The sequence below is a fragment of the Ursus americanus genome, chromosome 20, assembly GCF_024610735.1.
Source record: "Ursus americanus isolate L20-20 chromosome 20, mUrsAme1.1.p, whole genome shotgun sequence".
NCBI lineage: Eukaryota > Metazoa > Chordata > Mammalia > Carnivora > Ursidae > Ursus > Ursus americanus.
The window spans coordinates 4,113,002-4,131,576 of NC_142146.1; the positions used below are offsets into that span (position 1 = coordinate 4,113,002).

General features: G+C 37.4%; 1 protein-coding gene across 1 annotated transcript in view; it reads right to left on the reverse strand.

Annotated features, from left to right (window-relative positions):
• The window catches only part of FBXL2 (F-box and leucine rich repeat protein 2), a 112,927-nt gene that overhangs the window by 30,898 nt on the left and 63,454 nt on the right, over window positions 1-18,575 (reverse strand). The window contains 4 exon segments of the mRNA XM_045798307.2: window positions 64-159; window positions 258-326; window positions 7,541-7,635; window positions 12,785-12,859. Coding sequence (XP_045654263.2) covers window positions 64-159; window positions 258-326; window positions 7,541-7,635; window positions 12,785-12,859 — 335 coding nt within the window.

Genomic DNA, 18,575 nt, shown 5'->3' on the forward strand with positions numbered 1-18,575 from the left:
GGTTTTAGACACACCAGGATGCTCACAGGTTTAGGTGTTTCTTCTGACAACAGGTACTCCTACCTGATCCCCTTTAAGGAGCTGTTTGTAATGGACACACAGGAGGTCAGATCCAGATGTTTCAGCTTGGAACAGAATCTGCTAAGGCTATAACACGTGCTGGAAAAGAGCAGACACACTAAAGATATTTTCAACCATGTTTCTCTCCCCTCACATTCCCCATGGTCAATGTTACCAAACTCATTCTCATTCCTTACCTGTCAGTGATTTTGGTGCACCCGTTGAGGTTTAAATGTTCAATGTTTCGGCAGTTCTGGGCAAAGGTCCTATGAAGAGAAAACATTTAAAAACTCCCTGGTCAGCCACTAGAGGGCATGTGTCACCGTTCACATTTAAAACACTGCTCCTCAAACTTTTACATTTTATTTTACTGTGGAAAGAACACTTAACATGAGATTGACTCTCACCAGATTTCAAGTGTACAACATATTCTTGTTGACTATAGGTACTGGTGCTCCTCAAACTTTAATATGCACATGAAACAGCTGGGGTTCTTGTCACAGTGCAGATTCTAATGGCATAGCTTGACAAACTGCTTGATGCTCTGCATTTCTAAGAAATTCCCAAGTGATGCCGCCGCTGCTACTCTGGGAACTACACTTTGAGAAGCAAAGCCTAAGACTGACTATGTATCAGTCATAATTCTTCAACACACACCTTGGTGAACATCAGAGAATGGAGGCCTGGCTCCTTGTTCCTTCCTCTCTCTAGAAAAATCAGCTGGAAGCACGAGGACTCAATCTTTCTTGTATTGTGCCATGCTGTCACTTGGTTATTCAAGAGCCTTTCTAAAGAAACTGTCTTTGGCCACTGATAGGGTCAGTAGTTCATCAGTATGAAGGACCATCCACTTACTGCTAAGGATACTGAGTCATGAAGGGCAACTTCCTCAATGATTTGTAGGTTGGCAGAAAGGCCAAAAGTGGAAAATTAAACATCCCTTACTCACCACTTATTCCTTAACATATTCAGCAAGGACTGGCTTGGGTCACCTGCATTCTCCTGAAATACAGCTTCAATGTATTTATAGTGTTGAGTCCTGATTCTTCCATGCAGTACCCAAATGGTTCCAAAGCCTGGCCTCAAACCATGTCACTCTTATCTGCTCCTTCTGCCCTGGTATGGTGCTATGGAACTGACCTGGAGGCTGGTGGAATCCCTGAGTTGAAGATGTGGAGCCAAAATCTGACCAAGGTCATTAGATTTATCAGAGAAGAGTATTAGAGCACTGAGAACTTCAGAGGGTTTCCCTCAAGAATTCAATAGAGTACTAATCAGAGCATGCATACAGGGAAACCACCCAAAGCCGGAGAAAGAATCATCAAAAAGCATTAGAAGGAGCAACAGCCAGAGCTCACCCAGAACCAGGAAAATGCCCATTCCCACAAGCCAACAGTGAAAAACATCTTAATTTGTGGGACACAGGGTAGAGCACTGGGAAGTACATTGCTTCAGGTATACAATTAGTACTCAACTAAAAATGGCTTTGGTCCAGCTTAACAAATTTAAAAAAAGAAAAAGATTTGAAAGGAACTATGTCCAAATAACTCAACTGTGTCCAGAATAAAACTCAATAATATTTATAGGAATACAAAAATATTCTGCACCCAAAATAAAATTCACAATGCCTGGCATTGAGCAAAAAATTGGCATGCATTCAAAGAAGGAAAATATACCTATAATGAGGAGAAAAATCAATCAAATCTGACCCAAAACTGACAGAAATATTAGAAATAGTAGACAAAGACATTCAAAGTTATTATGATCATGTTCTGTAGAATATAGTTCTACGGAGCTATATAAAGATTAAACATGTTATGTTTATTAAGTGTGTTATGTAGACACATTAAGAGTTATTTTTAAAGACCCAAATTAAACTTTTGGAAAATGGCTAAGATAAAAATTTCCTAGGTGAGACTAACAGCAGATTAGACATTTTCAAAGAAAAGACTGGTGAACTTGAAGACATAGCAATAGAAACTATCCAAAATGAAACATGTTAAGAAAATAAAGAAGGAAAAAAAAAAAAAGAGCAGAGCATAAATGAGTTGTGGGACAGCCTCAACCAATCTAATATACATGTGACTGGGAGTCCCCAAGGAACAGGAGATTGGGCAGGGGTAGGGGTGGGGTAGACTATCTGAAGAAGTAATGGCCAAAATTTTTCCAAAGTTTATGAAAATTATAAACCTACAAATCCAAGAAACTCAAAGAATTCTAAGCAAAGAAATATGAAGAAAAAATACATCAAGGCATATCATAACCGAATCGGTCAAAACCAGTGATAGAAAAATCTTAAAAGCAGCCAGAGAAAAAGACACATCATGTACAGAGAAAGAAAAATAAGGGTGACAGATTTCTCACTGGTAACAAAAAAAAAGGCAAGAAAACAGAGGAGAAGCATCTTTAAAATACTGAAAAAAACTGTCAACAGAATTCTATACTGAGCAAAAATATTTTTAAAAAATGAAGGAAAAAATAATTTTTTTTCCAGACACAGAAGAGCTAAAAGAATTAATCAGATTGGCAGTACAAGTAATATTAAGGAACATTCTATAGGTAGAAAAAAGAGTGACATTACACAAAGAAATGAAGAACATGGAAATAGTAACCACTTAGGTATAGAAATTCACTTTTTAAAATTATTTAAATCTCTTAAAAAATAAGTGACTATTAAAAAATACAACAATCTAGTGTGAAGTAGTTTGTATTATATGTAGCATTAAAATGTATAACAGTAATAGCATAAAGGCTGAGCAAGGAAAAATGGAAGTGATCTGTAATACAATTTGAAGGTAAATTATAACAAGTTAAAGATGTACATTACAAAAACTGTAAAGCAACCATTAAAATTACAAAATAACTTAAAGCTCTAATCCAAAAAAGGATGTAAAGTGGGATCATAAAAAATTCTTAATCCAAAAGAAGGCAAAAAAAGAGGAAAGGGAAAGAAAATATGTATGGGACATATAGAAAACAGTAAGAGAGTAAATTTAAAAATAACCATAACAGATCAATTATCACATTAAATGTAAATGATCTACATACAAAAATTAAAAAGCAGAAATTGTAATAATGGATCAAAAAAGCAACATCCAACCACATATTGCCTACAAGAAAACAACTTTTCTTTTTTTTTTAAAGATTTTATTTATTTATTTGACAAAGAGAGAGACAGCCAGCGAGAGAGGGAACACAGGCAGGGGGAGTGGGAGAGGAAGAAGCAGGCTCCCAGCAGAGGAGCCTGATGTGGGGCTGGATCCCAGGACCCTGGGATCACGCCCTGAGCCGAAGGCAGATGCTTAACGACTGAGCCACCCAGGCGCCCCTACAAGAAAACAATTTTAAATATAAAGACACAAATCAGTGAAAAGGAAAAAAATGGAAAATCATATGCCAAAAAAAGAAAGCTGGAGTGTCTATATAATATCAGACAAAGTAGACCTCACAGCAAAGAATATTACTAGAGATAAAAGAAGGCCATGTGATAATGAAAAACTGGTCAATTCATCATAAAGGTGCAGCAACCCTAAAAGTTTATATACCTAATAACAGAGCTTCAAAATACATGAAGAAATAACCTGAGGAGAAACAAATCTGAAATTACAGGCAGAGATTTCAATATAACTCTGTCAATATTTGATCAAACAAGAAGTCAGAAAATCAGTAAAGATATTAAAAGACTTGATCAACACTCTTATTCAACTTGATCTAATTGATATTTATAGAATACTCCAGCCAACAACAGTAGGGAACATGTTCTTTTCAAGTGTATATGAACATTTACCATGACAGACCATATTCTTGGCTACAAAACAAGTCTCAATAAAATTAAAAGAATTCAAGTCATATAAAGTATATTCACTGATCGCAACGGAATTAAATTAGTAATCAATAACAAAAAAATCTGGAAAATGCCCAAATATTTAGAAACTAACTAACATGCTTCTAAATAACCCATCATCAAGGTAGAGATCAAAAGGGAAATAGAATACATTTTTAATGGAATGAAAATGTAAACACAGCATTAGAATTTGTGAAATGCTACTAAATCAGTACTTCAGGAGAAAATCTTTATGACCTTGGGTAGGCAATGATCTCATATATCACCAAAAGTATGATTCACCAAAAGCATGATTCTTTCAAAAAAAACTGGTAAGTTGAACTTCATTAAAGTGAAAAACTCCCACAGACTGGGAGAAAACATTTACAAAATACAAATCTGACCAAGGACTTGTATGCAGAATATAACTCTCAAAATTCAATGGTAAGACCAAAAAAAAAAAAAAAAAAGTAATCTTTTTAAAAGGGCAAAACCAGGGCGCCTGGGTGGCACAGCGGTTAAGCATCTGCCTTCGGCTCAGGGCGTGATCCCGGCGTTATGGGATCGAGCCCCACATCAGGCTCCTCTGCTATGAGTCTGCTTCTTCCTCTCCCACTCCCCCTGCTTGTGTTCCCTCTCTCGCTGGCTGTCTCTATCCTGTCAAATAAATAAATAAAATCTTTAAAAAAATAATAATAAAAATAAAAGGGCAAAACCCCCACATTTGAACAGATAGCAAAGAGAATATGTGGCTAGCATAGTACATATAAAGATTGCTCAACATAATTAATCACGAGAAATACAAATTAAAATCACAATAAGATACTACGACACATATCTATTAGAAAAGCTAAAATTAAAAAGACTGACCTACCAAGTGCTGACAAAGGTGTGGAGGAGCTGGAAGTACCATACACTTCTAGTAGGAATATAAAATGGCATAAGCCTTTTGGGAAACAGTTTGAAAGTTTTAAAAAGTTAAACATGTACCTACCAAATGATCTAGCCATTCCACACCTAGGTATTTACTCAAGAGAAACAAAAAAATATGACACACAAAATCTTGTACACAAATGTTCATAGCAGCTTTATATGTAATGGCTGCAAACTGGAAAGAATCCAAACGAGAAATAACTCAGTTGTAGTGTATCTGTACAATGGACTACTCTTCAGCAATAAAAAAGAATGAACTATTGATACAATGACATGGATGGATCTCAAAACAATTATGTTGAGTGAAAGAGGTCAGGAAAAACTGAATACATACTATAGAAGTACATAAAAATTGTTAAAAATTTAAACTAACCTATAGTGACAGAAAGCAGATCAATGGTTGCCTAGCAATGGGGCAGAGACAGGGAAGGAGGAAGGGAGGTATCATAAAGGCACATGAGGAAAATTTACTTGTGTATGTTCATTATCTTGATTATAGTGTTGGTTTTACGGGTATATAACATATACCAAAAATTATCAAATTGTACAATTTAAATACAGTTTATTGTATCTCAATTATATCTCAATAAACTGTCAAAAATCCATAGGACTTCATATATAATGATGCAGCAAGAGTTACAGCAAACATACATGTAAGATCCATTAGTACTGGGATTTTAATCTATTTTGATTACTGCTGTATTTCCATTCTCTAGATCAGTGCCTGGTGGAGTAGGGCTCAATAAACATTTGCAAATGAATAGCCTGCCTCCATCCAAAACAACAATGCACATGTGGGGCAGAGTAGAGGCCAAGGCTGGCTTTAGGTAATTATAATAAAAAACCCGAGGCATAACAAAATTCCTTCTGAGTCATGTTCTGGAATTATGCTTATCATTATTTCTCATAGTAATCTGGTCTCACATATTAAAAATGTATGATAATGGGGCGCCTGGGTGGCTCAGTCGGTTAAGTGTCTGACTCTTGATTTTGGTTCAGGTCATGATCTCAGCGTTGTGAGACTGAGCCCCTCATTGGGCTCTGCACTGCTGAGGGTGGAGCCTGCTTAAGATTCTCTCTCCCTCTGCCACTCCCCTGCTCTCTTGCATGCGTGTGTTCTCTCTCTAAAAATGTACAAGATATTAATATAGATTTCTACTATAAAAATTATGGTAAACCACTAACATTCTTAGCCCCTCAGGATAGTTTTGCTAGTACATGTAGCTTTATTCCAATCGCCAAGATAAGAATATTTTTTTTTTTTTAGGGGCGCCTGGATGGCGCAGCGGTTAAGCATCTGCCTTCGGCTCAGGGCGTGATCCCGGCGTTCTGGGATCGAGCCCCACATCAGGCTCCTCCGCTATGAGCCTGCTTCTTCCTCTCTCACTTCCCCTGCTTGTGTTCCCTCTCTCGCTGGCTGTCTCTATCTCTGTCGAATAAATAAATAAAAAAATCTTTAAAAAAAAAAAAAAAGAATATTTTTTTTTAAATTCAATTAGCCATCATAAAGAAGATGTGGTTTATATATACAATGGAATATTACTCAGCCATTAGAAAGGATGAATACCTACCATTTACATCGACATGAATGGAACCGGAGGTTTTATGCTAAGTGAAATGAGAATATATTTCTTTGATATTCCTCATTGTGAGGAAATCCACATCATGTGAAAATCCACATCTTCACATTTATTTTAGTTTAATAAAACCACTATTAAACTTATGTTCTCTTTTATAAATTATCTTAGGACCTATTTGATACATTTAAACTTTGTATTAAAATAGAATCAATCTATTTCATCAGTCTACAAAGCTTTTGAAGTACCAGAAAATTTGGTTTGATGATCTGAATTTCTTGATTAAAAAAAATACTTTGTTCCATTACATTTATAGGGAGTGTTCTGATCCTTAAAATATGTTATGAATCAATTTTCTTAGCAATGGTATAGCAGATGTTTCAATTACAAATTCCACTATCTACAATCACTATGTACTGCACATTCTTACTGGCAGTTGCGATTGATATACATGGTGGTGATGCTTAGGTCAGCAAGAGACAAAGACTATCCCAAGGTTCTAGGGGCAGTGTGTGTTCTAATTTAGCCAACCTCAAACGATAGTAGAGGCCACAAGGATAAGAACATAAAGGTTTTGATTAGGTCTTGTCTCCAGAAAAGCACACGTCCTTAACAGTGGATTGATAACATTTCCAATAAATAATGGCTATCTAGTAAGACGTGGGCAAGCATTTGTTCGGATAGGATACAACTGGATAATTACATCCCATCATGAGTAAGCAAAATTCCAGGTGTGCTAAGGAAGTTTTTGGAAGAATTATTTTGTTGAGTAGTATAATATATAAAAAGGTAGTCACTCTTATGAGAATGAAACTAAGAAGATCAGCAAATGAAGAAGGGACCAGTGGAGTCAACTATTATGCGGCTTCATGTGATACCCATGACACTCTGATGCAGCAGCCACAGCTGCCTTCACTTTGTAGAAGAGAGACCGAACACTTGGAGAGGTGAAATCCTTTGTCCTAAAGTCACATCCCTGACCCGGGCCTGCTGACTCTCAAGTCACAGTTCTTTTAGATCTCTTTGCAAATTACCACAGAAAGTATTTAACAGAAGAAAAGCACATAATATGCTTGGTTTATTTCTGCTGATGACAAGTCAGCTACAAGCTGCCATGACAGAGTGAGTCACTGTGGATTCAACTTACTTCAAGGAGGAATCCCCAACACCAATGCAGCCTCGCAAGCTGAGCTTTCTCAGGAATCCACCACATCGCTTTGAGATATTTTCCACCACTCGACCCTTGAGTCAAAAAAGTCAGAAAAAAATCTCATTTTTCATGCTGCTTATCTAACAGCATAATAACCTGAAATTTAGAAACTGAATATATATTTTCCAGGTATAAAAGAAATTATTTTGGAGCATTCCTCTAACACTCCACTCTGTTCTAAAGGAGCTGCAAGCATTGAGAAATGTTTTCAATTAAAGCATTAAGTATTCAAAAAAAATTAGTGCACTATATTTTGGAAGTTTTAGCCCTGAACCAGGCCTCCCCTACCCAGGGCTCAGAACTACTTCACCAATTACAAGGCTTTTTGAGGTCAGTGGTGGGAACACTGGCTGCTGACCAGCAATCTAAAAGGCATTGCTAAAATAAATAAATAAATAAAATAAAATAAAATAAATAAAAAAAATTCTATTTTAGCTAAACATTATGACTCTAAAAAGTTCGAAAACGTAGCCTAATAGCTCCCCCTCATCCTCCTTAGCAATCCCCTATTTAAACACATTTGCTTTGAAATAGAAACTTGGGGTAGATACTGGCAGATACATTAAAGGAAAAAAATGAACACTGATTAAGCACTTTCACTTTTTCAGGCACGATTTTAACACTTTCTTGTACTTATTATGTCTCATTTACTATTCACAACAACCTTATGGTCTACTACTCCACAATGGAGACAATGAAGAGTACGTCTGGAATACAAATCTCTCAGGTCCTCTCTCTTAACGTTATCATGCCCTGTCATTCAAGTCGGTGGAAAACTCCAAGTCAATCCAGGCAGGACTACCATGGCCCATACACTTCAGGAATGACAGTTTGGGTTACTCTACCAGGTAAAGAACCATGACCAGCTGAGGTGCTTGCTGAAGATAAAGAGAACACAGAATGGGTAGTAGAAGAAGGGAGTTAAAAATACCAACTACCACCATGCAACCAATTACAGAAATGAAAACTGTAATTGTCATGAGTGTCTCTCCTCATTTGGTTGAGTATGCGTGTGTGTAAAGCCAATACATTTGTTTTCTTTCCTCTTCTGTTCCCTTATGTAAAATAAGATGTACTGACACCATATCATGGTATTTAAGTTTTGTCAATTCTGTATCATAGTATTTAAGACACAGGATATCAAGAAGAGTGAACATCACTCAAGGACTTTATTTCTTCTTTTGAGGAAGGAGTTAGTGTGGTTTTGGTTGTACATTGGATACTTGTATCACAGTCGGTTGAATTATGACCTTATCATTGTCTTTATTTGGAGATTAAGTATGGCTTACGGTGATGCATATGCGTGCCAAGTTGACAAGGGGTGAACTTTTGATAATTAATCTTATGTGTCAACTTCACTGGGCCACTGGGTGTGCAAACATTTGGCCAACAGTATTCTGTATGAGTCTGTGAGGTTATTTCTTGATGAGATGAACATTTGAATCAGTAGAGAGAGTAAAGTAGCAGTGGGTGGGCCTCATCCAATCAACTGAAGACCTGAATAGAATGAAAAAGGGTAAGAGGGAACTTCCCCTGCCTGACTGCTTGAGCTGAGACTCTGGTCCTTTCTGGCCTTTGGACTGAGACTGAAAAACATCAGCTCTTCTTAGGTCCCGAACCTGTCAGCTTTCAGATTGGAATTTACCCTATTGGCTCTGCTGGCTCACAGGTCAGACTGGAGCTACATTATCGGCTCTCCCGGGTCTCCAGCTTCCTGACTACAGATCTTGGGACTTCACAGCCTCCATAATCACATGACCCAATTCCTTATAATAAATCCGTGTAATTGTATATATACATACCCCATTAATTGTTTCTCTGGAGAATCCTGACTATTAAGAGACTGGATTCATACCTTCATTTTGCAAATAAAGAAATTAAATAGTTAAATTGCCAAGGTTACACCTTAGTGAGTAGCAGAGTTAGGGTTCTAACAGATTTATTTGATTCTAAAGGCTGCACAACTACTGCCTCCACAAGGGAAGAAATACTGAAAGAGGGCCATTTGGGTCTTTAAAAAAATGCTATTATCCTCACTTTATAAAATAGCAATCTTGACACTGAACTGTGAGCACTAAGAACTCACTAGGACACATCAAACCACAGGGTCACAGGAGCACGGCTCACACGTATTGTAACCTGGTTAACATCTTAAGATGAAAATCTATACTCTGATATTGCTAGGGGCTCTATTTATGCTTTCTTGAGTATTCCCTAAGTTAATAAATCTCTGTCACTAGGGGGGAAAAAAAGGTTATGACTTGGAAGTCCAAGATTCAAGTACAGAATAAAACAGCGAAAACCCCTCCATACCAATGGCTACAAATGGAGTATGCAACATATTTTTCTCCATTTCAAGTTAGTCACATTTATATAAGCTTCCTAGTCTTCCTTTCTTTGGAGTAAAAATTTTTGTACTCAGATTTTTTAAAAATTACATTCAGAATTTTCTGTTCCACTGTTTCCAACTAAGAGAAAAAATGAGCAAATTGTTTCCAAATGTAAAATTCAGGTCAATGACTGTGTATTATCCATTTAGATAGTATGTTGTAGGTGTGGATTTTGTAATGAAGGGCTTTAGAGAAAAATAAGGCCTAAGTGGAGGGACCTTTGGAGTTATAACTTTTAGATTAACATGCTGCTTGGTTATTTCTTATTTTTGGCCTGGTGGAATCTTTATTAACTATGAAGACACTGACAAAAAATGTCCAACTTTTAAAGGCATGGAAATGTCTAAACATCAGGGTAACAACATTTATTCAGGAAGGAGTGGTGCTCAAGAAAAGGGACAACGTACACTGTCATCTGGATGCTTTATTCTACCTTTTCTCTGAAACACAGTCACGTAACCCACTGTGCTTAGGGTGCCTACTATCTCCTCTAACTAGATGAATGACCTTGGGTAAGTTACTCAAACTTTTTGTGCCTCAGCTTCTTCAATATGGTGTTTTTGAGAAGATTAAATGAATATATGTGAGTTACTTAAATAGTGCCAGGCACATAGTAAATACTGTTAGTACATTAATCCTGAACCTTGGTACATTCTCCCTTCTCTCAACATATCCATAAATCATCATTTTCATCCCAAAGAAATAATTTGAAACGATCAGTTTATCCATGGAATGCTTCCCGGGGTGAGTATCCAATGGGTCCTATCTACAGAACATAGGGGGCTCTAACACTTGGTTCATAATCCAATCTGGATTCAAGTTGTCAGCCTCAACAGGGCAACTAAATAGTATTAGATGAGAGTAATACTAATATGGTGCCAGTTATTTAAAGTTTTCACATGAGGGGTACCTGGGTGGCTCAGTAGGTTAAGCGTCTGTCTTTGGCTCAGGTCATGATCCTGGGGTCCTAGGATCGAGTCCTGAATCAGGCTCCCTGCTCTGCAGGGAGTCTGCATTTCCCTCTGCCCTTCACCCCATTCATGCTCTCTCTCTCTCTCTCTCTCGGTCTCACTCTCTCTCTCAAATAAATAAATAAAATCTTTTAAAAAAAGTTTTCACGTGTAATTCTAACTGGGGACCTATAAACTAGTCTCTCCCTTAGTGGAAATACTCTTTAAGTATATTTACAATGTGTTTATACAGCTGTGGTCGGCCATCAGCTAAAATTCTGAAATCAAATCATGCACAAGATAGTGCTATTTACTTGAAATAGTATTTTTTAAAATCTGAATTTAAAAGTTGTAAATAGGGCTTTCAAAAAGTTGTATAGTTTGGAAAAATCATCAAAGAAAACTGAGGGGACAATAAGAACCACAAAAAAAGAAAAAATAAGTTGCAAACATTTTAAAAAACAATGACTCTCCTTTGGTGAGCAGAAATGACTACAATTTTTGGAATTTAATGTGCTTCTCAACATCACTAAGTAAATACAATGAACAAAGATCTAGAGATTATCAGTTTGAAGAGAAATCACAGGTCAGCATGTTTAGGTGGGGCACTGTTGCAATCACTGCTATCAAGCCTGGAAAGAGCATTAAAGAACTCCTAATCCAGGGACCACAGTCCAAAACAGCAACTGAGAGTTTATCTTTCCGGGCTGGGCGTGAAGCCCTGAGGTCCCTGACCCTTCCAAACTCAGAATACCTGAGAGGAAACCCTCAGGGGGAAACCCTGCTTGCTGCAGGTGCTCTGCTCCACTGGTCTGAGATGGGATCAGAGACTCTCCAGCTAGTGACCTAAAGAAGGAGGGGAAGGGCCTCCACAACTGATCGTTAGCTCTTTGAGGTAACACCAGCTTAAGTAACTTGCAGGAAATTGTTTGGGCTCATCTCACTGTTAAGCATGATTATTTCCTTAGCTATTAAAAAAGACACAAAACATACACTTTGACAAAAATACTTGATGAAAATGCTATATGAGGAACTGAATTAAAATACAACTTCATGATTACAACTGAATTGGCTAAACCAGAAATGAATAAGTTTTTCCCAACATTGGGTAGATAAACTTCAGAATCTCTACACCCTTAAAATAGTAGTCTAGATAATTGTTATGTGCAGTGAAGATTACTTCCCTCTTTCTTTTTGGGTATAAATTGATATTTAATCTAAAAGTTGTCTTTATATAAACTTTTCTCATTTGGTCAGGCTTACCACTCTTACATGGGGATTTTCACATATTTCCAGATAAATACATGAGAATCGTAGAATTATAAAAGGCTTTAAGGATTATTTTGCTCCTTTATTTTATAGATAAGAAAACTGAAGCACTGAGAGATTATATATGGCTTAAGTGGCTGAGCCAAAGTGATATCTCAGGTCTCCAGCTTCACTCCTGGACCCACGCTTCTGCCATTTCTCCATTCTTGATGCTGAATTAGAGTTCTGAGTGGATCTTTCAGATCAATAAATATTTGTCAGGCATCTCCTAAGATTAAAGCACTGAACTGGGTGTTAATGATGCAGGTATAGGGCTTTAAAAAGCTGAGTGGTAATACCAAGGTTATAGACATGAAAAAGGAGGAAAGTAGTTTGTTACTGATACAGAGCCAAAACAAAATACAAGCAGAATTTTAGTCTTGAAGTACATAGATACCTTCCAGGTTTTTTTTCTTCTCTATTACACCTTGACATCTTAATATTAAATCTAAATGCAGCAAAAGAAAAAGGCAGGAAAGACTGACGAGTTTAACTTTTTAAAAAGTCTTTTATCTAAAATAAAGCTAACTTACCTCTACATCTGTTTGAAAGTTAAAAAGGTCTATTCTTTGCCAGTTGCTTCCATCCAGGGCTAGGATGTTCCAGGCCTAGGGGGTGGGAGGTAGAGGAGGAGAGATGGGGGTGAAAGAGATACACTAAGTGAGACTGTTAATGGAAGTCCTGATGATTGAACCTTTGTATTTCTAAACTTTAATTCTTCATATACATTAAATAGACAATCAAATATGGAATTATGATAGCACCATGTTACATTAAATATAAAAGATGACATTTAAAGTTAACTGCTTGGGACGCTTGGGTGGCTCAGTTGGTTAAGCATCCAACTCTTGACTTTGGCTCAGGTCATGATCTTGGGGTCCTGGGACTGAGCCCCTGCATTGGCTCTGTGCTAGGTGTGGAGCCTGCTTAAGAGTCTCACTCTCTCTCTCTCTCCCACATCCCCTCCCCTCGCTTGTGCACTCATGCACATGCGCACATTCTTAAAACTAAAAAAAAAAAAGTTAACCGCTTGCTTGAACTAAAACTAAAACTCTTTCTCATTCTAATAAAACTCAATATTTGTTGATTGATAAAAATCTGGTTAATACTCTACCTTGGAAATCTGTGCACATCGGCACAAAGTTACTATATCCAAGAAGGAAAATATTCTAGGAAAAAAGGGGAAAAACAAAAAAATAAGATGGTATTAACATTTTAGGATATTTACAACCTGAAAGATAAAATCTAATGTGCCATCTGGATATAGCATAAGTTTTTTCAAGATTCCTCAATTTGCAATACACAAGCTCACTATAATTCTTCATCACTACTGTGAAATATCAAATGTTCCAAAGCTGTTTTAGACTCACTACACAAATCCCCTTAAAACAGAACCCATTAAACTTTTATGTCCCTTGTTCTATGACATGGACATGGGACAGTAGATAACTTGTCCTATTCAAAAACCAACTCTTTAATCTAGACACTAAGCCCACTGGGGAGAGCTAAATCCTTCTAATTCTCATGTCCCTAACATACAGTACAAACTCCTCTTCTGTTATTAGATGTACCAAACAGGCTCAGGTGCCTGAGCCTCAAATAACACAGCCAAGAAAGACTCAGTGATAAAACCCATTTGGCTTTGATGTATTTGTTCACAGGGCAGAAAGATGGAGCCCATTCACTGGCAAGTTCTACAGTGACCAGTTTTTCCTGAGCAAAAGCCAAGAACCAGAGAAGATGGGAAAGATGGGGAAGAAGAAAAGCAGAGAAGTGAACAAAAACCTAGTTGACATCAGTAGTGCCCCCAGAGGAAGCAGTAGCTGTCAGCACAGCAGGGGTCTGAGCGAGGTCCCAACACTGGCAGTAGAGGTGAGTTGCTGATGACAGCACAGTGGCAAATAGTTGCGTGTGTCTCAGGGCTGTGCAGTAACAGCTGCAAACAAACAGCAGCTTTTTTGTGAGAAGAAAGGTGAATGAGGATGAGGCCAGAGACAATAATAGGATCCCAATTCTCATAGTCCTGGGAGATAAATATGAGAGTTTGTGTCTCTGTGTAGAAGGGGGAGAAGGTAAGATGGCAAACAGCCACCTATAAAGTTCTTCAAAATTCTCCAAAGATAACCATCAGTGGTCAGTTGAAAATCCATGGGCTCAGGGACGGATAGTAGATCCATAAAACACCAGTGAACTGTACCCTACGATAATGCATACACAAGCAGCTCCACAGGGCTAGTGATGCTATAGGTACCATTCTACAATATAGGCTCCAATCACTTTCTAGTAAAAAGCAAAGGATAGAAGCATAGGGGCTACATTGACCTTAAAAGACTCAATGGAACTTTGTATATAGGAAAATGCCGGTGGCTCAAAATATGCACTAAAGTATACGTTAAACGTATTTCAGGGTGTCCGCAAATACCTACATTGCCTCTATGGAAATACATCTTGCCCCACCCACAGGCCTTTATGCCTCAAACATCCATCTTCTGTGCCATTCCACCATTCCGAATGAGCCACAACTCATCATTAGCTCCCTGAAAGACCAAGGACCAGATAGAGAAATGCATATGGTAGAATATTTCATGCTGGGGTTGGGTTCTAAAGTACAAGCCTAGGTGAAAAAGGAGTTAGCTAAGTTTCCCTTGAGAATCCCTTAAGACCCTACCATCTTGGAGATGACATTCTATCAACTCTTGGAAAGAACAATTGCACTGATATTAGTAAAAATAGCTAACTTTGATTATGTATTTACTATGTGCTAGCCACAGTTTATATTAGTCAGTTAACTGTCTCAACACTGTTATGAGATACAATTATCTCTGTTTTTTGGAGAATGACGTGGAGCACAGAAAGATTAAGTAACCTGCCCAGGCCAAACAGACAGTAAGAGCAGAGCCAGGATTTGAACCCAGGTAGTCTGGCTTGAGAGCCCAAGTCGTGACTACTACACATACAGCCTTAGAAAGTTTAACACAGCTGTTTTTCCCACAGGACTTGACTAGATGCTATTTTTCCAGGTGAACAGCAGATGAAGTAACTCTGCTTAGTGAGCATGCTGTACGGAAAACACCTATCTTTGAATGCTAGGATCACACTAAGTGAAGCAAAATGCTCACACACCCAGACACACATGAGAACCAATAGCTGGAACAAAAGTTCACATTACTCATCTCATGCTTACTACCAAATTTTATGGTTACTGAATGAAAAAGTAGATTGCCTTTAGTGTTTATTTTCCCTCTTCCCATCACCCCATGAATATATGTAGTTGAATCTGCACAAGTTAAATAGGCATGATAGGACTCCAAACTGCAGCCTAAGCCAAATTCCTGAATCATGTTTCAGTGAATAAAATAAATGCCTTGAATGAGACAGTGTGGCACACTGGCAATAGAAACAGAGATAGCTAGAGGAGTTAGAGTCATTGTAAATTAAGACTGGGCTTTCCAAACCATTTTTCCTGGAAATTGCTTCATACCTCAAATGTGATAACTTCACCCTTCATTAAGGAAGCACTGCAATGGTAACTTGGTTATCAACAAATATATATAGGGGTATATAGGAGTGGTTGTACTTGGACTTTGTATTCTATTCCAATGGTCTGTTTGTCTACCCTTGTGCTAATAAGACTGTTTTAATTATGAAGCTTTCTAAGTCTTGAGGTCTGGTAATGTTAAGTCCTTCAACTTTGTTCTTCAAGATACCTTGGCTATTCTTGGTTCTTAGAATTTCCACTTACATTTTAGAATCAGCATGTCAATTTTCACAAGAAAACTTTACGAAATTTTTACTGAGGTTACATTGCATTTATAGAAACTTTGGGGAGAACTGAAATCTTTACAATATTAAGTCTTCCAATGCAGAAACACAATATATTCCATTATTTATTTAGGATGTATTGATTTCTCATAGTAATTTTTATAGTTTTCCATGTAGATACTCTGTTCATCTTTAGATTCCCCCCCCACACTGGTCATCTGATGTGTTACTATTAAAATGGAATTTTTAAATGTCCTTTAAAAAAAATTTTTTTAAGTAAGCTCCACACCCAAAGTGTGGTTTGAACTCAACGACCCCAAGGTCAAGAGTCACATGCTTTACCAACTGAACCAGTCAGGTACCCCTTCAATGTCATTTTCTAATTGTTAATATATATATAAATTTCCATATTTAGCTTGTATCCAGCAACACTTACAAATTCATTAATAAATTCTAATAATTTTCTTTTTTGAAAGATTTCATTTATTTGAGATAGAGAGCAAGAGAGAGAGAGAGAGAGCACAAGCATGAGTTGGGAGGAGGAGGGGCAGAGGGTGAGTAAGAAGCAGGCTCTCTGCTGAGCAGGGATCCTGACACAGGGCTCAATCCCAAGACCCTGGAATCATGACCTGAGCCTAAGGCAGAGGCTTAACCTACTGAGCCACCTAGATGCCCCAATGCTAATGATTTTCAACATACAGAATAAATTCATTTGATTTTCTTCCTTTCCAATAATTTTCTTTTTCTTGCCTTATTGAAGTGGCTATGATCTCCTCTAATGCCAATAATGGTAATGAAAGACAGCTTCTTCTCATTAACATTTCAGAGTAAAAGCCATCACTTTTTAATCATTGATTATGATATTTATTATAGCCTAGGTTTTTCTCCTACCTTTTTGACTTTTAAAAATTCTGTTATACCCTGTAAAAGGTCTGTTTTGTCCATACATGATTTAAACATCTCTTTACCATTCATTTATCTCTTTTAAGAATTTATTAAGGAGGAGATAATACACAGAATTCCCATTTATTACCTCTGATCTTGACACACAGTTTCCCCTATTATTAACATTTTACATTAGTGTGGCACATTTGTTAAAATTGATAAATACTGATACATTATTAGCTGAAGTCCACACTTTAGGTTAAGGTTCACTCTCTGTACTGTACAATTAGTTCTGTGGGTTTGACAGATGGATGATGACATGTATCCACCATTACAGTATTATATAGTTTACCAGCCTAAAAATCACCTGACTTACCTGTTCATCCCTTCCCTCCTTCAGATGAAGCCCTGTTAACCACTGATCTTTTTAATGTTTCCACAGTTTTGCCTTTTTCAGAATGTCAAACTGGAATCATATAGTGTGTGCTTGTTCAGATTAGCATCCTTCACTTAGCAATATGCATTTAAGGTTTGTCTTTTAGGGGCGCCTGGGTGGCACAGCGATTAAGCATCTGCCTTCGGCTCAGGGCATGATCCAGCGTTAGGGGATCAAGCCCCACATCAGGCTCCTCCGCTATGAGCCTGCTTCCTCCTCTCCCACTCCCCCTGCTTGTGTTCCCTCTCTCACTGGCTGTCTCTATCTCTGTCAAATAAATAAAATCTTCAAAAAAAAAAAAAAGGTTTGTCTTTTAGTGGTAAGATAGCTATTTTTTATTGCTGTATAATATTGAAACTGATGTACCAGTTTATCCATTCATCTATTCAAGGCCATCTTACTTGCTTTCAGTTTTGGGTGATTATGAATAATTCTGCTATAAACATTTGTAAGCAGATTTTTATGTGGATATGTTTTCTACTCAGTTGGATAAATACCTAGGAGTAGAATTGCCAGATCATGTAACCTTATGTTTAGCTTTGTAAGAAACTGCCAAATCATCTTCCAAAGTGCCTGTACCATTTTGAATCTCCATCAGCAATGAATGAGTTCCTGTTGTTCTGAATCTTGTCAACATTTCTTATTGTTAGATTTTTAAATTTAAGCCATTCTAAATAGGTGTACAGTGAGATCTCATTGTTTAGATTTTAATTCCTTAAAGACATATGATACTAAGCATCTTTTCATATGCTCATTGTCATGTGTATGTCTTCTTTGGTGAGGTATCTAAATATTTTGCCCATTTTTTTAAAAAAGATTTTATTTATTTGACAGAGAGAGAGTACAAGCACAGGGAGTAGGAGGGAGAGGGAGAAGCAGGCTCCTGCTGAGCAGAGAGCCTGCCTTGGGACTTGATCACAGGACCCTGGGATCATGACCTGAGCGAAGGCAGACACTTAACCAACTGAGCTACCCCTAGTTTGCCCATTTTTAATTAGTTTGTTTTCTTGTCAGATTTTAAGAGTTCTTTGTGTATTTTGGACATCAGTCCTTTATCATATATGACTTTGGCAAGTATTTCTCCAAGTCTGTGGTTTGTCTCTTCGTTCTTTTAACATTGTTTTTCTCAGAGGAGAAGTTTAATTTTAATAAGATCCAACTTACCAATTTTCTCTTTGATGGATCATGCTTTTGGTACTGTATTTAAAAATTTGTTGCCAAACCAAAGGTCATCTACATTT